At 47.9% G+C, this 22676-nt stretch overlaps 1 protein-coding gene across 6 annotated transcripts in view; it reads left to right on the plus strand.

Annotated features, from left to right (window-relative positions):
- Nucleotides 1-22674, plus strand: part of CBFA2T3 (CBFA2/RUNX1 partner transcriptional co-repressor 3) — a 64415-nt gene extending 41741 nt beyond the window's left edge. The window contains exons 3-12 of one of the 6 annotated variants that reach the window (XM_081920192.1): nucleotides 451-528; nucleotides 4732-4973; nucleotides 6647-6736; nucleotides 10956-11137; nucleotides 12006-12256; nucleotides 16281-16366; nucleotides 18666-18864; nucleotides 20789-20857; nucleotides 21221-21411; nucleotides 21723-22674. In XM_081920192.1, the coding sequence (XP_081776318.1) occupies nucleotides 451-528; nucleotides 4732-4973; nucleotides 6647-6736; nucleotides 10956-11137; nucleotides 12006-12256; nucleotides 16281-16366; nucleotides 18666-18864; nucleotides 20789-20857; nucleotides 21221-21411; nucleotides 21723-22043 (1709 nt within the window). In that variant the 3' untranslated portion in view covers nucleotides 22044-22674. Of the gene's footprint in view, nucleotides 1-450; nucleotides 529-2583; nucleotides 3080-4731; nucleotides 4974-6646; nucleotides 6737-10955; nucleotides 11138-12005; nucleotides 12257-16280; nucleotides 16367-18665; nucleotides 18865-20788; nucleotides 20858-21220; nucleotides 21412-21722 lie in introns of those variants that run through there. The other 5 variants (XM_081920193.1, XM_081920191.1, XM_081920196.1 and 2 more) reach the window with 5 other exon arrangements.
- Nucleotides 22675-22676: the final 2 nt, after the last annotated feature.

The raw sequence follows: 22676 nt of genomic DNA on the forward strand, positions 1-22676 counted from the left end.
TAAGGAAAAGCAGGACATTCTGGGATCAGAAACCAAGACAGCTTCTGTGAATCTGGGACTGTCCCAGGAAAATAGGGAGGGTCTGTAATACGGGCAGGCAAGCCACACTAATTTGGCAATCTAGGAAGCTGGGAGTGGCTTCCTTCAATCTGCATTGCAGTTTATGAAGCTGGTTTAGCATAAGTTGCTTGGCACAACCTTGGTCTTTGTTTGGGCATTGCATGACCAACCCATATCTTTCCAGGACACCCTCAGGCAGAAGGGACAGTATTGGTTAAGAGTTTTGCCCCTGCAGCTAAACTCACACACTGGAAGGAAATGTCCCAGCCAAGATGGATAAGCTTAAGGCCCTGCCTGGCTACTGCCCCAGCCCTGATCAGGGACTTCAGGAAGGAAGCGCCCCGCCACCTCTGGTCTCTCCTGATAGCGTATGTTTTATTTTGCTTGCAGATCGTGAAGCTGGGCCGCCGATGTTTCTGCCCCGCGGCCGTTTTCATGGTTGCTTGAAATGGTCCATGGTGTGTCTCTGTAAGTAAGATGAAACGTGCCCGTCAGCAAGAGACGCAGAAGCTGTAGCTCAGCTTTGCTTCCCCTAGAGCAGGGGCGGGGGGAACCCGAGGGCCACATTCTCTTCCGGGGAACCTCCCAGAGGCCGCATGCGTGTGGTGGACGAAAGTGGGTGGAACAATGCATGTTGATTTTACCTTTGTACAGTAGGCAAATTTTGACACATACTCACATGATCTGCTCTCTGGGCAAGCAGGAGGCCTGATCAAAGTTCAAGGACACATTCCAGCCAGGGGAGGAAAAAGCTCAATAAGGGTTTGAAGCAAGACCAGAGAGGGTATGGCTAGGGAGGGTGTGGCCTGGGGGGAAAGTCCCAAGAGCCAGACACAGAGGTCTGGAGGGCCACATTTGTCCCCCAGATCTGAGGTTACTCACCTCTCCCCTAGGTAAATACAGGAGGGGAGCAAATGCACTTTTGCTGGAGTTGGTGCAGGCAGTGTTGTCTATAGGGTGCTGCCCCATAGGTTGGCAATCCCCCCCTCATTTCACTCTCAGAGGGTTCCCAGTTGGCCAGCATCACAGGAAATCTTCTTCTTCCTACCTCTTTGTAATGTCCTTTGGGTGTATCTCATTTCACCTGCCTCAGTGTTAGGGGGTAGGCCATTTTAAATTTGCATACATTTAGTCAGTTGGCATCTTCAAATGAACAATGGCAAATCGTTGGTAAATAATCTTTGTAAAAACAGACACCAAGAAAGCTCCACCTTCTGTCCTGGAGGCACCACCTCCCAATGTTTCAGGTATAGTGGGAGCATTGTGGTTGGTCAGTGAAGAAAGTGGGGAAACTTTTATCATGCTCTGAGGCACCTGCTTGTGTTATTGTTACTGCCTGCTAGAGGCCTTCAACCACAGAATGGACTAGTTAGTCCAAATCAATAAATAAAATTCAGCTCCTTTCTCTTATTCTCTATTTACTTCAGTAATATTCCACTCAGAAAGTCAATTGCCTACTTTGCTCCACATTCTTCAAGTACCTTACCGCTGGGCCCTCTGCCCTAATCTTTCCATCAGTCTAGGATCTTTTCCCACTTCTTATCCCACCCCACAAAGATGTGCCTGCCCCTAAGACCTGTGTGGAATTTTAATCTCAGTCAAAATGACAATGTACCTTTCCCTCAGGTAAACTGGACTGCAAGCATTCTGATAGCCTTGCTTCCCTGGGCCAGTCGGAATGTTTGCAAACTTTCTGTGCCGTCATCACACCAGCTCAGCCAATTGGTGTCAAGGAAATTAACTGTTGCATGTGCAGTACAGTGGTACCTTGGGTTACAAACACCTCGGATTACAAACACTTTGGGTTACAGACTCCGCTAACCCGGAAGTAGTACCTTGGGTTAAGAACGTTACCTCAGGATGAGAACAGAAATCGTGCGGCAGCGAGAGGCCCCATTAGCTAAAGTGGTACCTCAGGTTAAGAACGGTTTCAGGTTAAGAATGGACCTCCGGAACAAATTATGTTCATAACCAGAGGTAGCACTGTATATAATATGGACTAGGGATAATAGGTCTTGGTTCAAATTAACAATTCAAAAGAACAGTGTCCAATTACAAGTTTTTCCTAGATACACAGAGTGGTGGCTGTAGCACACGGCCCATTCTGTGACTTCAATTCCAACAGTCATCAAGGTGTTCCATTCTACTTCCAGTGCATACTATTGCAAAATAATAGCTGTGTCTGTAACATTGCTGGTGATCTGTGTGAAAATAATACAGAAAGTGTGTGTGTGTGTGTGTGTGTGTGTGTGTGTGTGTGTGTGTGTAATAGAGCACTGAGGAAGGCAGGAAACTTCATTGGCCAGTTTCCCCCACTGCGGTGAGATTTATTGCATTCCCATTGGCACAGTCCTAAATTTGCATCTATGCATATAAACTTGTCCATGCAAATATATTTTGGGAGCTACACTGGAGAGCCACGACCTGAACAAAGGATGCAAAAATATTAAATGAACTTTGCACTTTTTTAATTTGCATAATTTGTGAATAAAAAAAAGTTTCATAGGAGACAAGCGCCTGAACCCTGCCTCCCTTCCCCCACCGCCTGCCAAACTTGCAAGCTGACACATATGCCTTCACTTCTGCAAAGAGGCAACAGCACACAGGCCCTCTTCGACCTCAGAGCAGATTGAGCACAGGTGCTGCCTAAGGACACCTTCCATTATTTCCCCAGTGCAATTAGGGCAGTTCGGCAGCTTGATGGCTGACGTGCCCCACTTTTTCCAAATATCCTTTCCCTCTTTTAGTTGAGGAGGACCCACAAACACAGATCTCCGCCGAGGAGGACCCACAAACACAGCCCCCATCCCTAAAGCGTCAGAGACATATGCAGAGTTTAACTTAGTAACACACCTGTCACTCGAATAAAAGCAGTTGTGGCCGAGCGGTTATTTTCGGCACCTCTTTAGCAAGCGGCGGTTCTCGCCCTGCCGGAGACTGAGCAGGAGCCCAGGAACACACGGCAAAAGCCCCGACGGCTGCGGCTTCCCAAGGAGGTGTCAGTGCCACAGCGGGAAAGGTTAGTGATTAGTGACGACTGAAACTAGGCAAGGCAAACTTGGCACCTTCCGAGGACTGCTCAGGATCTCTTTTTGTTCCCAAGAAGGATGCTGGGATTTGAGGCTCTCCCTCCAAGGCAGGGGACAGTGTCTGCCTGGGGCACATTGTTGCCTGCTCTTTCTCAGCCCTGACTGCGGAGAGACAGGCGTTTCTACATTTTCTGAGGGTCCTTGGGGAGGAGGGATGGCTGCTTGCAAGGGGGTGGGCAAACAAGTTAGGTTCTGACCTCTGATAAACAGGCTTTGCAGGGGAGCTCCTGTGTTTTTTTTTTAAACCTGCAACACCTGTTTGACCTGAGAGGATCAAAAGTTGAGAGAGAGAGAGAGAGAGAGAGAGAGAGAGAGAGAGAGAGCGCGAGCGAGAGCGCCACAACATCTCTTTCATACCGCTTCAAAATCTGTCATTAGTTTCTGGCCTAAGAACACGTGTAAAAGCACAGGGCTGGAAGGCAGTTTTTGCAGTCTGGGAATATGTTGCCTCTGTTCAGCGCAGTAAGATTTGTTGTTGTAGGCCGGCTTTTCAGCTCTTGTTTACTGCTTCAGGGTGGGGAGGTCAGCTGGGCGTTGGGGGGGTAGCATCTTGTGTGGAAAGGTCTTGGAAGCAGGAGGGCTCGTCAGGAAGACAATTAGCCTTGGGAAATGATTCTAGGATATTTATGGCACAATCCTATCCACACTTAGCTGGAGGGACTTGATTCTTTGGAAAAAACACTCCTTTTCTTGGAAGCACATCGTCCCAAGAGTGGGGCTTGCTCCCAAGTAAATGGGGTGTGTTTGCTTTTTAGAATCTTAGCATCAGGATATTACAGTTTCTGCCTTGACTCTTAGAGCACTGTTGCTTCACTTGTGTTAGGCAGCCGGGTCCCAATCCACCAGAAAATATCTCCTGCACAAGTCCCCGTTCACTTTAGTAACATTGCAGAAGACCAGACAGTGGTCAACAATCTGCCTTTGGGACATCTTTCTGCAGCCTGACAGTTCTGAGCAGGATTTAACCCTGTGCGTTCCCTCCAGCTGGATAAGACTGTTTCATTCCTCTTGTTCCACCCTCACTGACTAAGGGAAGCAGCTGGGGTCTTGTGGAGCTCAGAGAAACCCATTTCAGAAGAGTGTCTTTAGGGTCGCTCTCTTTTTCAGTGAGGGGGAAAAAATACTGCTTGTTTGCATCTGCAAAATGATTTAAAAGTATGCCTCTTTCAAATGGCCTAGCTTTCATGCACAGAAAACCCCTTCAGGTAAAAAGGCCAACCCCTACTCTGAACCAGCCAGGGTTAACTCCACTGAACGTACTCCTTTTTCCGGGGATGCACATCTGCCAATCTTGCTTGGTCTTTTTTCCCACTGGTTTAGCATCTATATTTCACCTCCACCTGAAAAGCTCATGGGGTTTGTGGGTGCTAAAAGACATAGCCTTCCCCTTGCCTGGAATCCTCCTGCAAAACCTCTCCCCAGAAGGCCATAACCATTTTTGCAACTGTGTCCCATTGCTGACTAACATAGAGCCTCTGGGATTCACTATGATTTTTCCCCTTATCCCACAGTGCCTTACTATATGCAAGATTGCAATAGCAGACCCCCTCTTGTTACCGCTTGCTCCCTTTTTTCCTTGCAGTAATGAATGGAAGCAGCCACTCCCCGACGGCGATTAACGGTGCGCCCTCCACCCCCAATGGCTTCAGCAATGGGCCTGCGACTTCCTCCACGGCCTCGCTGTCCAACCACCAACTCCCTCCGGCCTGTGGGGCACGCCAGCTGAGCAAACTGAAGCGCTTCCTGACCACGCTGCAGCAGTTCGGCAATGATATCTCGCCGGAGATCGGGGAGCGCGTTCGTGCCCTGGTGCTGGGCCTCGTGGTAAGCTCGCGGCCTGCGTGCTCTGCCCTTGGCGGCGAGATCCCTGTCTTCTGTCAGAGATCCCTTGCTGGCGGGGGGGGGCCTGGTAGCCATTGCAGCTGTTTGAAATACTTTTTGCAAAGAAGGCAGCAGTGGGTGGTGTTAAACTGCAATGCCGTTACTCTGCTCATTACACCTGCTACAGGTGCACTGTGGAGATTTGGGGCATCTTAAAGCAGGGCTGGGAAACATCAGGGCCAGGGGGGAAATATGGCTCTTCTCAGGCCATACCCCACAATGGTCCTGCTCTGCAGCCTGTTTGAGTGCTTTGACTGGCTGGAATGTGTCCCTGAACTGGGATCCTGCCTCTTGCATGCATGGATGGGAGGAGTGTGGGATGTGGATTATCCACAAACCTCTGACTCTGACCACACAAAGGTCACATCTGTTGCTCCACCTACACCTGCCTTTGGCTCCACTGGCATGTGGTCCCTGAAAGGTTGCATGTGAGGAAATCCAGCCCTTGGGCTAAAAAGTGTTCCCCACCGCTGCCTCGGATGCAAACACATTTATTAGAGCGTAATCTGGGGTCACTTTCACCAGATGCATGCTAACCCCCAAGATTCTTTGTCATTTGTGCTGCAACAGATTCATACTCTGGAAGTTATGGCCATACAACGTGGTAACACTTTGCTCAGGCAAGCAAACCATATCCATATTGTGGCAGGGGTGTTGCCAGTTTCTTAGTGGCTCTTGTGCCTTTAGCAACGCCCTGAGCTGCAAATGTAAGCCAGTGATTTGAGCTGATATCCATGCTGCGCTAAACAAGAGGGAAAGGGTAGAGTCATTTGAGGGAGAGCAGGAGACCTCTGGGTGATGTGGGGGACAGTGGAAGAGGGAAGGTCATTGGCAGAGATGTGTAAGGATGTACGAACACAGAGGGCCTAATGAGGCATGACTGAATATGTGACTTCCAATTGCTTGTATCTGTTTCCTTAACAATCAACCAAGGGATTTTTTTTTAATGGGCCTTCACCTTATAGGGAGGAAAGGGGAGAAACTCCTTTCCAGCCATGATTTCTGCCCAAATAATCCCCTCAATTCTGCAATTAGTGACAGGTAATAAGCTCCCATTGGCACCATGGGAGCTTTCCCCACCATATTACTAATTGCAGCATGGCAGGGGCATTAGTTTTCATGAATACACAGTAAAAACTCCCTATGCAATGCGGTTCTGATAAAAACCGGGGGAGGGGGGCAGCACATGATTAAAGAACCCCAATATGATTGACAGAATCCATTTAAATCACATTTAGGAGACATAGGAAGCAGCCTTTTACTGGTCTATCTAATTCAGTGTTGTCTGCACTGACTGGAAGTTGCTCTCTAGGATTTCAGATAAGAGTCTCTCCTAGCCCTACCTGGAGATGCCGGGGATTGAATTTGGAACCTTCTGCATGCAAAACAGATGTTCCACCAGAGAGCCATGGCCCCATCTCCAAAGTTAAGTTCAGCTTAACTATGGTTTAAAGGCAAGCATGCTGGTGCATGGAGAGAAAATTGCCACACTTCCATTCCACCAGGGTGCTGTGGTGGTTTAAAGTAAGGTACGAGCCAGACCAGTGAAGAGAATTTGCTGGGCATGAATCCACAGTCCTCAGTATCGTTGACCCCGTGCTGTTTCTACTTTGCAGAATTCCACGCTGACCATTGAGGAATTCCACTCCAAGCTCCAGGAGGCCACAAACTTCCCTCTGCGTCCTTTCGTCATCCCATTCTTGAAGGTAGACCCTTTATAAGACTTCTGTCTTGCACGACTTGAACATATACCAGCTTCATAATTTTGGGGAGGTTCTTTGTTGCATAGACACCTTTTCACACAGCTGAATGCAAGTTGGATCCTAGAATGCTTGTGCCAACTTGTTCTCTCTCTCAGAGGCACCTAGACACCATTGTTTCAGGTCCTGGCAGGTCCTTCCCTTTGGAAGAAATTGATGGTTTCCAGGAACCATCATCGACACATAAAGGTTGGTTGGTTCTCTACTTCCTGGACTGGTCAAGACATGTCCTGGAACACTGGAAGCTATCTTACACTGAGCCAGTTCACTGCCCCTTCTGGTTAAGTACTGTCTAGACCAGCTGCATATAAAGCAGATGTTCTACCCTTCCCTCAAACAGAATAATAAGATTCCAGTCCTCATAGTTCTCAAGAAAGGACAGGTTAAAATGGGACTAGAGGACTCTACCTTCTCCTGAGTCAGACCCTTGTTCGAGCTCAGCATTACCTAAACGGTCTGGCAGCAGCTCTCCAGGGCTTCAGGCAGGGGAAACTCCCAGCCCTACCTGAAGATGCCAGGGTTTGAGACCTTTTCTCCCACTGAGCTATGACTCTTTCTGCAAGAGGGATCAGATGGGTAGGCTGTTTTCTCCTATGGAGACTGGCAGCAGCTCCCGAGGGAGGCTTACCGCAAGCTTTGGAGCTGATTAAAAATGTTCAGGATGTGTCATCTCAAAGGTAAGATCTGCCTCACTGTCTAATGTCAGGGCTGGCTGTGAAACCCTCCCCCCAACCCTTCATTCCTTTCCTTCTCACTCCCACCGCATTGACTTCTGCTGCATAGCAAGGTCTGCTGTTTTCAGAAAACAAATCCTCGTTGCAATGGCCAGGACAGAGAGAATATATCAAGCAATTGTCTCTGAGCTTTGATCAGCGTCTTCCCATGTCTCTCTCTTGCTTAGTGCCAGGCTCATCCTGCAATCTGAGGATCTGTTGAGCCCTGGCATTTCTGTAGAAGCAAGCAAGACGGGATCTCTCTAGCAGAAGTTGCAAAGGCTGCTCTCAGCTGCCCTTGTTTATCAGAGAGGCATGAAAGACAGAAGACTTGCCTTTTGCCTCTTCCCCACCCTCCCACTTATATGGGGCTGTGATTTCCATGGCTCTAGAGAAGCTGCAAAAAATATTTCCTGAGCAGAGAAGGTTTCCTGCTGACCCATCCAGAAATGCTGACCCAGGGTCAAACCACATGTTACGTTAAACCTGTAAGTAGCAATGTGCAGTCTTTGCTGAACAGCAGTTGGAAGGGGCTGATCAGGATCAGGACCGCTGAGTGGGAAAGCAAGGGAATGACATCCTTTACCTGCCTTAGGGCCCCAGTCCTCATCATCTCTTCCCTGCCTTGCCTCCCTCAAAGCTATTATTTAAGAAAGAAAAACAAGCACTCAATAGCTAGCTGCATGCTTGCTATAAGGTGCTGTTTGGCCCCAAGCAGAAACCCAAACTCCTTCAGATGTAGGCAAACTGGAACTTGCTAGAGTTTAGCCCTTCCCTCTGAGTATGTGCAGAGTGCATTTTTCTCATCACCAATTACATGCTCTTCAATCATCCCATTTTAAGTGGAGCATCCTGGAATTACATCCCGACTTCTGGTTAGATCCTGGAATGTCCCATTTTTTGGTCCAATGCTTTGGTGCAAGCAGAGTGCCAGACCAAAAGAAGCTCATTTTTCACTCTCACGAAAGTCACCTGGCTCCCACCAGAGCTTGGGACCAAAAAACAAGTGTCCCGATTGATTTTGATCAGCGGGAAGTTGGAGGATATGCAATTAACCACAGAGAGGCACTGTATGTCTAGAATGAGGATGGAATGGCTTCCAGGCAGGTTTTCGATCCCTGGGGAGAAGAAGAAGGACACTCTGCACATGACCTTTAGGGGGATGCCTATGCTATGTTTTTTCTACTGTTGTACACACTCAGCAATTTATCAGCTGCACCAGCATAGGAAGCTGGCTTAAGCCCTGTCCGGTCATTGGGCCATCTAGCTGTGTGTTGCCAAAACCGATGGCCAGCAGCTCTTCAGGGTTTCAGGGGCAGAGAAGTCATTCCCAGGCACACTTGGAGACTGAATCTGGAACCTTTTTGCATCCAAAGCATGGGCATTTGTCACTTGATGTGGCTCTGCATGTAATGTTTTTTGGGTGTTTTTGTTTTTTAAAAAACCAACCACTGCAAAGAGGCCTGAGACAGGCTGGGACCATGGCAGCCCACCCAGCCCACACTCTAATCCATTGAAAATCCATTTCCCACCAATGGAAGCTTTCATCCACTTGCAAATAGCAAGCCATGGAGGAGAGAGAATGCAATTCTCATTGGGGCTGTGGCAAGGGCAAATATTTAAAGTCTGCTAACCCCAGACTAAAGCCCCAATTCGAGGGGGGGGGGGAGAAAAAGAGGTCTTGTATTGTATTTTCTTTTCCTTAACAAAAAGGCCAAACAGCGCAAAGTCATTCCTTGCCTCAAACACCATGTCTAGTTTAGCTCTAATGCTGAGCAACTCCTGGGAAAACTGGTCCGTTATCCCACCCCCACCCCACCCCATAACCACCACCACTTTGTCTCTTCCTGGCAGAGTTTTTGGGGGGCAAACCACAAGCCTGGCGCCTTTCTGCCAGCAGAGAGACAGAGAGAGGAGAGAGACTCAGTGTTTTGAATGAGAAAGGAGCCCTTTGACAGCCCTCTCCCCCCATCTCTTCCCCTCCTTCTCCTCTCTCCAGCACCCACCCTGCTTCCAGCTGTTTCCACCCAGGGCTCCAGATGCTTCTCATTACCCTAACTGCAACCAGGCGGCCTCCGGCGCGCCTTTCCCAGAGATGTTATTTATTTCTTTTCATTGTTTTTCTTTCTTGAAATGTGATGGTGACTGGGGGTGGGGGGGTGGAGAGGGCAGGGGAGAGAGGGAAGGAGGGAGATGGAGGAAGAACGAAGAGGGGGGGTGGCGGCAGAGCGGAGGGGGGATGTTTGCTGCCCTGGAATCCACAGCAGTGGATTTCATCAGTCCTCGCTCTAACATGTCCAACAGATGGGGATTTGGCTGGCGATCAGCTGCCTAAATAGGAAACCAGGGTTGGCTGGCGGCACAAAGCACTGCTCTGGGCTTGCTTAATTGCTCCTGCTCCTGCGGATGCTCTTCTTGGAGGGCTGGAGCTTCGTGAGAAACTCGCTGGGTGGGGTGAGGAGTCAAAGGAGCAAAGGGGAGAAAGCTTATTTACAAACACTTTCCGTTGTGCAAAGGAGAGATGGGAATGACCTCGCAGGGCCATGGGACCCTCGCCGGCTACTCTGGAGCAGAGCCAGCACAGTCTCATTGACAGACGCTGAGGCTGCCTGGAGGCCATTTTTTTCTCAATGGAGCAATGAGAGCAGCCCCTGCTCGAGTGAACTCCACATTCACCAGGCACCTGACACAGCTCTGCCCCTTCCTAAGCCCACTTCCAGTATGAGTCCCTTCTTTGAGGGAGGCTCAGAGGAGGACAGCAAGGGGAAAGGGCCTTTTCAGCAGTGGCTCCCCGTTTATGGGATGATCTGGAAAGGAACCGGAAATAAAACCGCAGATATCGTAACGACATTATGCAAATCTGCGGCATGACCGCATTTGGAATGCTGTGTACAGTTCTGGCTGCTTCATCTAAAAAAAAAGATACTGCTGCGTTGCAGAGGGTTCAGAAGAGGGAAACCCAAATGATCCAGGGGTTGGAGCTACCCTGAAGAAAGCCTTCAGATTCTGGAACGTTTAAGTTTAGAGAAAAGGCACCTAAGAAGTGACACAGTAGAAGTGATGCATGGAGAAAGTGAATGGAGAAAGTCTCTCTCTCTCTCTCTCTCTCTCTCTCTCTCTCTCTCTCTCGGACATTGAATGAAGCTGAATGTTAGAGAATTCTGGATAGGTGAAAGAAAGTATTTATTCACACAGGGCATGGTTAAAACTGTGGAGCTCACTCCTCCGGGAGACAGTGATGACCTCCCACTTAGATGGCTTTAATAGAGGACTGGACAAATTCATGACGGAGAAGGTGGACTGGCCCCCTGCTGAAAAAAATGCCAACCCCTGTCGTTCAGTATCCAGGCCAGGCTATAGTTGCTTATACGTATTGAAACCACAGCCTGCTGTTCTTTTTCCTTCTTAAGGAGAGCACTCCTCACCTTCTCCACCTTCTGCCCTCTTTCCAGGCCAACTTGCCTTTGCTGCAGCGCGAGCTCCTCCACTGCGCCCGCATGGCCAAGCAGACGCCTGCACAATACCTGGCGCAGCACGAGCAGCTCCTCCTGGACGCCAACGCCTCCTCCCCCATCGACTCCTCAGAGCTGCTCTTGGAGGTCAACGAGGGGGGCAAAAGAAGGACACCAGACAGGTACAGGCCTCTGTGGGTAAAAAGCAAGGGGGGGGGGATTGGACAGAGTTGCTGTGTTAGGCTGGGTGGAGGCTTGGCCCCAACAAATTCCTATTTATTGGGAACGTTTTGCAGAATGCCTTTCGATCAAAGGATCTCCAAGGCAGCTTGGAGCAAGAAATGCAAAATGCAGGAAACCACTCTTTTGTGCCTTTGGCTCAGGCTTTGCCAATCTGGTGCCCTCCAGATTACAGCAAGGGTGGGACATTTCCCCACCACCACCACCCAATGGGAGTCTTGGTCCACAGCATCCTCAACTTTGACTCTGGGGCAAGGAAAGGCAGCATGCTTTTCTCAAGATATTGTGGGACTCCAACTCCCATCAGCCCCAGGCAGCTTGGTCAATGGTTGTGGATAATGGGAGTTATCACCTAGCTAATGCCCACCTAGCAGTTCGAAAACATGTCAGAGTGCAAGTAGAAAAATAGGTACCGCTCCGGCGGGAAGGTAAATGGTGTTTCCGTGTGCTGCTCTGGTTCGCCAGAAGCGGCTTAGTCATGCTGGCCACATGACCCGGAAGCTGTACGCCGGCTCCCTCAGCCAATAAAGCGAGATGAGCGCCGCAACCCCAGAGTCGGTCACAACTGGACCTAATGGTCAGGGGTCCCTTTACCTTTAACCACATTAGCACAGGGCACCAGGTTGGGTGTTCTTGCTCCAAAGGAAGTTTCTATATATATAGACCCGGACTGTGCTCCTTTCAAAAAGTGGGCCTGGCTCTTGAGGACTGACTGTTAGTTCTGTCCCTGCTGCTACTATTCTGAACTATTGGTTAAGGATGCTTGGTTCTGTAAAACCCGTTTGACGCTCCACCCTCTTTCCGGGACAGGACCAAAGACAATGGCTTGGACCGTGACCCTCTGCACCCAGAACACCTCACCAAAAGGCCATGCACGATGAGCCCCGCCCAGCGCTACAGTCCCAGCAATGGGATCAGCCACCAGCCCAATGGGCTGCCCCACCCCACGCCTCCCCCTCCCCAGCACTACCGCCTCGAGGACATGGCCATAGCACACCACTACCGGGACGCCTACCGGCACCCTGACCCTCGGGAGCTGAGGGAACGCCACCGGCAAGCTGGTAAGTGGCATGGGGGGTGCTGCCTATTTCTGTTCTGTGCCCATCCCATCCAGTTTTCACAGTAATCTGTGTATTATTATTATTATTATTTTGAACTGTTAATAATAATAATAATAAGGATTCAAAAATTTTTTTTACCAATATCTTTTTTAATTTTTAATTTTACCACAGAAAACGTATTTGCAAACTTATTTTAACTCACAGAATCATAGTATTGTAGAGTTGGATGGGGATCAAAGGGTCATCTAGTCCAACCCCCTGCAGTGCAGGAATCTCAATGACATTACATGACATACAAGCAATGCTTAAAAACCTCCAATGAAGGAGAGTCCACTCCTTTACGAAGTAGTCCATTCCACTGCCGAACAGCTCTTACCACCAGAAAGTTGCTCCTAATGTTTAGTTGGAATCTCCTTTCTTGAAATTTGAATCCATTGGTTCAGGTCCTACCCTCCCTAGGAGCAGGAAGCAAGGTTACTGCATCTTCCTTCAGACAGCCCTTCAGTAGCTGCAGCCGACAAAATTCTTGCAAGGATCTTAGCAAACCATCTCCTAACAATATCTGAGGCTACCCTTCCTGAATCCCAAAATGGTTTTTGACCTTCTAGGGGACAATGGACATGATTTTCACCTCTCGACAGCTTCAAGAAAGATGCAGAGAGCAAAACCAACCCCTGTATATGGTCTTTATTGACCTGACTAAGGCCTTTGTCACAGTAAATCTTAATGCCCTGTGGACTGTCCTTCTTTAAAATTGGCTGCCCAGATAAATTTGTGGACATCCTTCGGCTCCTCCATGATAATATGACAGCAACAATCGCAGATAACAATGGCTCTCAAAGTGAACCATTCACAGTGGGATCAGGTGTTAAACAGGGTTGTGTTATCATCCTAACTCTATTTATTATTTTCATCACCATGATCCTACACTTTGTCGAAGGGAAACTCCCCACCGGAGTAGAAATCATATATTGGACAGATGGAAAGCTCTTTAATCTGAGTAGGCTGAAAGCAAAGAGTAAGGTTACCATAACTTCTGTCATAGAGCTTCAGTATGCTGATGACAATGTAGTGTGTGCACACTCAGAGGATGACCTCCAAACCATCCTAAATATCTTCACTGAAGCTTACGAAAAACTTGGCCTATTGTTTGACATCCAAAAAACCAAAGTGCTGCACCAACAAGCACAAAACAACCCCTCTGCAGCACCACAGATCCAACTAAATGGTGTAACTTTGGAAAGTGTCGATTGCTTCTGCTACCTGGGCAGTTATCTTTCCACAAGGGCCGACATTGATGCCAAAAACCAGCATCAAAGTGCAGAGTGTCGTTTGAGGACCAAGACTTTCACAGGGAAACCAAAATTCTTGTTTACAAAGCTATTGTACTACCAGCCTTACTGTATGCTTGTGAAACATGGACCACTTATAAACACCATCTCCAACTCCTTGAAAGGTTCCATCAACAGTGTCCCCAAACAATTTTACACATCACTTGGGAAGACAGGTGAACTAATGCCAGTGTACTGGAAGAAGCAAAGATCACCAGTGTCGAAGCAATGATTCTTCAACCTGAACTTCATTGGACTGGTCATGTTGTTCGGATGCCTGATTGTCATCTTCCAAAGCAACTATTCTATTCCAAACTTAAAAATGGAAAGCGTATTGCTGGTGGTCAACAAAAGAGGTTTAAGGACTCTCTCAAGGCAAATCTTTAAAAATGTAGTATAAACACTGACAATTGGGAAACAATGGCCTGTGAGTGCTCCAAGTGGGGAACAGCCTTTACCACTTGAACTCAGGATGAAAGGGAGAAACGTGTTAAGAGGAAGGCTCGTTTGGCAAACCCTCACCATGATCAGCTCCCATCCAGAAACCTATGTCCCCACTGTGGAAGGACGTGTGGATCCTGAATTGGCCTACACAGTCACTTACGGACTCAGTGTTAAGACCATGTTCATGGAAGACAATCTTACTTGGCTATGAGTGATCCCCAAAGATGGCTATCCTATCATCTCTCAGTCTTCTTTTCTCCAAGCTAAACAGTCAACTCATTTGACTATTCCTAAGACTTTTGTTTCCAAACCCTTCATCATCTTGGCCACCCTCCTCTGCACACATTCCAGTTTCTAAATATCCTTCTTAAACTGTGAGGGTCTGACAAAACAGAGTGGTACCATTACTTCCCTTGATCTGGACACTTTACTTCTGTTGATGCAGCCTAGAATAGTGTTAGATTTTTTTGCTGCTGCATCACACTGTTGACTCATGTTAAGTTTGTGGTCTACTAAGACACCCCCCCAGATCCTTTTCACATTCACTGCTATAAAGCCAGGTGTCCCTATATTTGCACATCTAACTATTCCTGCTTAAGTGTAGAACCTTACATTTGCCCCTGCTGAAATTAATTGTGTTAGTTTTGACCCAGTTCTCTATTCTGTTAAGGTCATCTTGAATCCATCTCAGTGTATGTATTCCTGAATGTACTTTACCATAAAATCCATATTACTATTTTAAAAAAAATGCATTTGGGGATGTTTTTCAGCTGAGAACTGTATAGCAACATTTGGAAGGGTGTGAAATCTGAAGGGTAATGATGTTCTGATCTGTGCATTAGTTCAGGAGGTACAAATTGGTTTGCTTAACAACTTGACCAAATGAAATTCTCCTCCATCCTTAGATGAGGCATGGGGCATCTGTCACAGAGTGTCAGGCGGAAAGAGATAGGAGACAAATTTACTGTAGATGCATGTCCCTTGAAGCGATGGTACGTGTCGCTATCCATTCCTAGCTAGGCTGAGCCCACAGAAGGACTTGGAGGAAGCAGGTCTAGCAAGTGGAAGGACATTAGCATGCTTTGCATTAAAAAGACCCAGGTTCAATACTCAGCATCCCATCCCTGCCTTATGTCTTGAGCTGATAGCCAGAGTGGGCAGTTAGCCGGCATTTCTAATCCAAGTTCAAGAACCACAGAGCAGAGAATGAGGGAGCCAGAGGGCGGTCTTTCAGTACCCTTGGCCAATCACAGGATGGAGACAACCCCTTTGGGGATTAACACCCTCATGTTCCCCAATGCGTGCTCCTGAAGAAGTGGTCGAAATACCAGGTGCCAACCAGAGGACTCTGCTTTTAAGGCTCTGGATGCCTGAGAAAAGAGGAGGAGCCTAGATGGGGCACTTGGACCCAGGAGCTGCTGTGTCCCCATGGATAAGGATGGGGGGGATTTGATTCAGTTTGCATTTAAAGTCAAGTCTACCCAATCTGCACTTTCTGAAACAGAATGCAGACCAAAATGTAGCTGAATTTTGCAGTGCAGTTCTCCAGCTGAGCAACGTGTGCAAAAATGCATGTGCTGGGGTAAAGTCTGCATATAAATGCACACATTAGTGGAAATAACCTATTCCTTTGCAAAAAAATGTGTATATTAGGCAAAACAGCATTCAGAAATGTATATTCTGAACTAGGATAAATTTACACAAGCGAGCTGGTAAGTTTTCATGATAACTTTTTTCTTTTTTCTTTTTATTAATTTACAATATCAAGCACCAATAAACAAACTAAAAGAAAACACATGATAAACAAAATCAAAAGAAAAACACATCAAAAACATAGCATGTAAAGAAAAAGAAAAAAGAGAAGACCACATTGCAAAGTAAAAGACTAAACAACACAACAGTGATTGACTTCCCTTCATCTCGGTTTTGGACTATGTTACAAAATATTTTCTTACTGCAGTTTCACTTTCTTAATCTTTTTACGTCACAGGATGATAACTTTAATATATTGCAAACTGAAGTGCAGAGAGCTGAACTTAGATCTGCGAAAGTGAGAAACTGAGAAAAACTAAATTGGCATATTGACCCATCCCTACCTGTGTGTGCCCTATATGTGTGGGTGTGTTGCGGGCGTGTCATGTGGGGTGGCCAGGCCCACCCCTGTGCAACTGCTCTCAAGGGCCTGATGCCAAAAGTCTGTGGTGCCACCTACCTTTCTGATTGGTGATATTTTCCTCTTCCCCCTTAAGCTGTGCACAGTTCCCGGCAAGAGGAAGTCATTGACCACAGGCTAACGGACAGAGAGTGGGCCGAGGAGTGGAAGCACCTCAACAATGTATGTACCAAATCCCACCGCATGGCTTCCGGTGGCTGGGATGGAATCTGGGTGTGGGGCAGAGGCTGTAGCGCAGATCTTTGTATATAAACGTATTGATTGTCAAGACCTACGCCCTTGCTTTCCGATCAAACAATCCTTAGGGAGGCTGGCAACAGATTAGGATAACACCGGGATGAAACACACCAAACAATTACCTGGACAGAAATTGGCGGCGTCACGTGATAAAGCGGCATAATTATATCCCTAGGACAGCTTGAGCAAATAAAACAGTTTTGCCTGCTGAACCCCTAGGGGAGGGAAGTGGCTGTGCTCCAGAAGGACGCTGCATTGGCACAGGGGCCACAGAGATAAAGACCCTTCCCTTGGTATTGGCTAGCATCCAGTCACTTGTGCACTTTGGACTTTTTCATTGCTAATTTTTGCCAGGGTGGCAGGCAAGCAAGATGTCCCTGTGCCTTGGAGAAGATTTGCTGGCCAATTGACAAAAAGAACCCGTTAGCTTTGCTCTTCCAGGTACCATCCACCGGCTGGAAAAGCAGGTGACAGGGAAGACACACCTGCCTGCAGTGGAGGTGTGTAGTGGTTAGAGCAGCAGTTCCCAGACGTTCTCAGGCCACCATCCCCTCGGTTTCACAAACTCACCCCTGGGGCCCCCAACTCCACCCTATAAAAAGCATTATTCAGAATAGCAGGATAATAACACAGTAAAATTCAAAAAAGTTACAAGGAATTGCACATTTATTCAAAATCCAATTAAAACTATTCAGTTTAATTAATTCAGCAAAACTGCTGAACTTGATCCAGTGATAACAGCTTTTCAGAGTCTTAAAGTAGTTTATTTTTGTTATTTATTAATATTGTCATAATTCTTATTATGACTTTATATTGGATCAGATTGTTACTATTAATGTTTGATGTTTTATTATGTTTTTATATGTGTTGGAAGCTGCCCAATGTAGCTGGGGCAACCCAGCCAGATGGGCATGGTATAAATATATTATTATTATTATTATTATTAATAATAATAATAATAATAATATTTATTTATTTATTTATTTATACCTCACCTTTTTCCCTGATGGGACTCAAGGCAGTTTGCAGATTAAAAACAAGAACCGCTAAAAACACAGGGGGGAAATCATTAAAAAACAATTAAAACTATATGCACATATACAAACTATTAAAACCATACAGATAATTACAAAGAAAACAGCACAGCACCAGCCCTTTCATATTCACACCTCCAACACCCCCCTGCCACCTGCTTTCTTTTTAGTGCCCCCCTAAGTAATCCCACCCCCACATAGGAAACCACTGGGTTAGTGTGTTGGATTAGGACCTGGGAGACCAGGGTTCAAATCTCCACTGGGCCATGAAACTCACTGGGTGACCTTGGGCCGGTCTCCATCTCTGAGCCTAACCTACCTTACTTCCCCAATGTTTTGGGCTACAACTTCCATCAGCCATGGGGCCAAAACAACTGGATTGTGCCAGGTTGCCCAACGCTGTCCAGGAGAATTCTGTTGTCACACATGCGCACACTCACACCCATGTATGTAAGCTTAGTTTCTTAAGTCCCATATTTCTGCATGTATTATACTCTTAAGTTCTGGCAGCAGATCATTTACTTTTAATAATTTCTATTCGGTGTTTTATTTCTCCGGGGGTGGGGGCAGAACAAACACCAAAATAAGCCCCCCTACAAGCAATAAAGAAACTGTTAGCAAATGCTAAAGCAGATTAGGCAAAAGACAGTAATAGACAATAAAAATAGCACACAAATGAACAAACGGCAGCAGCCTAACATAACCTTTCGAGGAGGAAACAGCAGGAGCAACTCAACTTGGCCACATTATTTAAAATAGGATCAAAGTGATCTTTCAAAAGGAAAATGTTTTTTTTTTCTGGAAAAGGAGGTAGAGGAGATGGAGGTGGCTGTGACCCATATGGAAACCTATATGCAAAGCAGATGGCTTCCCTGCCAAAAAAAAATTATCCTGAGAACTATAGTTTTCATGGGTGCTAGGAACTGTAGCTCTGTGGGTGAGGAAACTATGGTTCCCAGGGTTCTTTGGGTGGAGCCATGACTCTGAAAGTGGTGTGAATGTGGTTTAAATGCATGCTGTGGATGCAGTTTTAGTTCTCGTCGTCCTCACAGCAACCCTGTAAAGTAGGCCACCACGGCCTGTGGGGAAATGGAGGTTGATGGTGCCTGGGCAGAGCTAGCAGGTCAGGGCTATGGAGGGTGCCCCCATCCCAGGCTACCCAAGATCTTATGTTGTGGCCTTCCACCCAGCAGCTGCTGAATTGCATCATGGACATGGTGGAGAAGACCCGCCGCTCGCTCACCGTGCTTCGCCGCTGCCAGGAAGCCGACCGTGAGGAGCTGAACCACTGGATCCGTCGCTACAGCGACGCCGAGGACATGAAGAAGGGGCCCAGCCCTGCCACGCGACCTCACAATAGCACTGCCAACACTGAGACATCCCCTCTAGGTACCCATACGAGGGATAGGCTGGGCTCCTAAGCATTCGGCCTGGTTTGTTTTTTGCTGGGCGACTACACGATGTTAGCTATTGAATGAGCATTTCCCGTTACAGTGGTACCTCGGATTACAAACGCTTCAGGTTACAGACTCCGCTAACCTAGAAGTAGTACCTCAGGATAAGAACTTTACTTCAGGATGAGAACAGAAATCACACAGCGGCAGCGGGAGGCCCCATTAACTGAAGTGGTTAAGAGCAGTTTCAGGTTAAGAAAGGACCTCCGGAACAAATTAAGTTCTTAACCAGAGGTACCACTGTATTTGTTGGTAGGGAGGCTAGATGACGTAGCCTTAAAGCGAGACTGATCCCACGCTTCCCGGTTCCTTTCCCACCTGTTGCAAAAAGTCCAGTCTCTGAGGGAAGCGGGTTTGTTCTGCAGGAGCTGCAAATCAGCTTTAATTGTGCAGATTGAATATGCAGGGATGTGATTGAATCCCACCTCCAAAATAGTGACAGGCTGGAAGTGCCCCAAGTCAAGGGAAGTGCAGCTGCCTGGCATGTAGAAGGTCCCAGGTTCAATCCTTGGCAGCCTCTCCTGGTAGGTCTGGAAGCAATTCCTGCCTGCAACCCTAAATAGCTGCTGCCAGTTGTGTCAGCAACACTGAGCTATTTGGAGCAAGGACCTGACTTGGTATAAAACAGCTTCCTATGTCCATCTCTGCCCATCTTGTCCAGTGCTGCCTGCTCAGACTGGCAGTGGCCCTCCAGGATCTCAGGGTTTGTTTTTTTTTAAAAAAAGTCACTCACCTGATGCCTTTAAACTGGAAGTGACATAGATTTGAACGTGGGACCTTCTGTATGCCAAACAGGTGCTCTGCCCCTGAGCTAGTTTCCTTCAGCTTCCAATCCACCTCTCCAACATCTGTCATGACTGCATCATAAACAGAGAACCTATGGAGAAAGAGAGGGTGGAGAGACGCTTTTCTCCCTCTGTCACAGTACAGGAATCTGGGGATCACCCAATGAAAGGAACGAGGAGGTTACAGGTGGACCAAAGGAAGTACTGCTTCACAAGTAACTTGTGGAACTCACTGCCACAAGGGCCGGTGATGGTGGCCACTGCCTTAAATGGCTTTAAAAGAGGGTTAGGCAAATTCGTGTCAATGGCTATTAGTCATGATGCCTCCATAGAATCTCCACATTCAGAGGCAGTTTGCCTATGGATATATTTCTTTAGATGATAGGCATTGAAAGAAATCAGGGAGGGCTGTTGCCTTCCCTCCCCACCACTGGGCTTCCTGGACATATATGGCTGGCCACTATGGGATGAAGGAGTAGCTGGGTCCTCATTTGGTCTCTTCCAGCAAGACTCCTCTAACATTCTCAGTCTTGCTTCCTAGACTAATCCCTGCCATCCCTCTTCCTCACTGCATGGCATTTTGTGCCACTGACTTTGCACAGGGGCAGAGGGGCCCCTGCCATTAAACTAGCTTCCATCCACCATTAGCTTTGGGGGCAGATAGCCCTGTACCAAACAGCTGGACACACAGTCATAACTTAAGCATGCCCCATCCCCCTGCTGGACAGGTGTAACAGATAGACAGGGACACCTGCCTGTCAGTCACCTGGCATTTTGCACTGTGCTGTGCACTGAGCTTTGCAAGCCAAAATGATCAGCTGATTCTTAGTGCTTGCAAATCACAGTGCAATAGGGCTTGGCGGGGGGGAATTGGCCCACTTGTGTCTTTACCTGTTCCACATATGATGCCATACATTGCATCAGGTGTCGAGAAGGTAAGTGTAGAGGCCAGGGGCTCTCCCACCACTGATCTGCTGAGGATGTTGCTAGGCTTTTGTGTTTTGTCTTGCTTTTAAATCAGGTTGAATGTTTAGCATTTCTTAACAGCATTTTCTCCATCTGTCTTTCTCCCAGATGCTCACCGCGAGTTTGTATCCAGGCCCCTGTCTGGCTACATGCCGGAGGAAATCTGGAGGAAAGCTGGTGAGTTTTGGGGGAAATGAGGAAATAGTTTAAGAACAAAACTAACTCCTGCACTACATAGCTGGAGGCAGAAATCATCGAATCCATCAGTTCCTAGATCCCTACTGTGATCCTGGTCATTATCCCTAGCATTCACACAACCTTGGAAGTTAAATGCAAAGACACATTCAGTTATAGACCCCTCAGGGTGGCCAAGTGTCCTACTTTGCAGAGGCCTGTCCAGTCTGAGTCCCATTTAAACATAAGGAAGAGCGGCGAGCTGCCCGCCAACATTGGAGTTCCTTGGGCTGCAGATTGAGTGCTCTGCCCCTTGCTTAGCGCCCCCTACATGACTCCCGCCTTGCCCTGTGCTCTTCCTTTCAGAAGAAGCTGTGAACGAGGTGAAGCGGCAGGCCATGTCCGAGCTCCAGAAGGCCGTGTCTGACGCGGAGAGGAAAGCCCACGAGCTGATCACGACGGAGCGAGCCAAGATGGAGCGAGCCCTGGCAGAAGCCAAGCGCCAGGCCTCCGAGGATGCGCTGACTGTCATTAACCAGCAGGAGGACTCCAGTGAGGTAGTGACACCCTCTCCCAACGTGGATATTGGCACCAGAGTAGTGGGCTGGAAACAGTGAGGACTTGGAGGGCGTTTGCTGGTCTCGGTGGGCCTGCCGGTCCTTTTTTCCTCCCCCCCTAACTTTCCGTTCCTTAAATGTATGACGTTGAGCTCCATCTGGACCTGAGCCAAAGCCCAGTGTGAATGCAGCCAGAGGGAGAGACTGCCCGTGCGCTCGGTGGCCCCGGTGAAGAGAGTATAGAGAGCCCCTTAGCCCCGCGCTTGTCTTTCGGTCCGCGCTGATCTGTGTGCTTTCGCCTTCTCCTGCAGAGCTGTTGGAACTGCGGGCGCAAGGCAAGCGAGACCTGCAGCGGATGCAACACGGCGCGCTACTGCGGCTCCTTCTGCCAGCACAAAGATTGGGAGAAGCATCACCACGTGTGTGGGCAGACTCTCCAAGGCCTCCCGGCCTCTGCCGGGGCAGCCTCTTCGGGGCTGGGCGTAGCATCGGCTCAGCCAGACGTGGTGGCTGTGAGTACCTCCATCACCAGCGTAGCCGTGGCGGGAAGCCCCAGCGATTCCGGCTCGGCCGCCGCCTCGCGTTCCGGCACGCCGGCTACGCCGGCTCCTCTGGACACGGCGTCCCGCTAAGGCGGGCAGAAGGGGAAAGGGAACCGGGGAGCCGACCAACAACTGTCACTGCTGCTACCACTTCTCTCCAAATGAAAACAAAAACAAAAAAAACTGCATTCAATGCAAACCCTCAGCTACCTGACACGTATTTGACCTCCAAAACGACCTCTATCTCTCACACGAAATCCTCACGAATCCTCAAACCTGGGCTTTAAGTGGAGTTAAGGCAAATACCAACCTTCTCCGTTCACTCGTCAGTTTTTGGTTTTTTTGCTTTTAATTCTTCTTCTTGCAGATATGATTTGGGGAAATTTATTATTATGATTATTACTTTTTATTTTTTAATTTTTTGGATGAGGAATTTGTCTGCAAGCGTTGTGCATCTTGACTTGGAAGGGGGCGGGCGGGAGAAGGGAACTGAAAAGGTGCTTCTGCCCGTCCTTCTGCTGGAGATGTGTTCGAGGAAATGAAGGAACTGGAAAAAAAACAAAAACAAAACCACCCCTTCCCTGAAAGGGAGAAGAGGGAGAAGGTGGGGAAATGGAAAAAAGAGAAAAGAAAAGAGAAAGGATTTCAGTTACAAAAAGCAAGATTTTTTTTCTTTTTTGTAAAAAAAATAAAAATAAATAAACAATAAAAAATCATCAAACT

This window comes from Podarcis melisellensis, assembly GCF_964234715.1.
Source record: "Podarcis melisellensis genome assembly, chromosome: 8".
Taxonomy (NCBI): Eukaryota; Metazoa; Chordata; class Lepidosauria; order Squamata; family Lacertidae; genus Podarcis; species Podarcis melisellensis.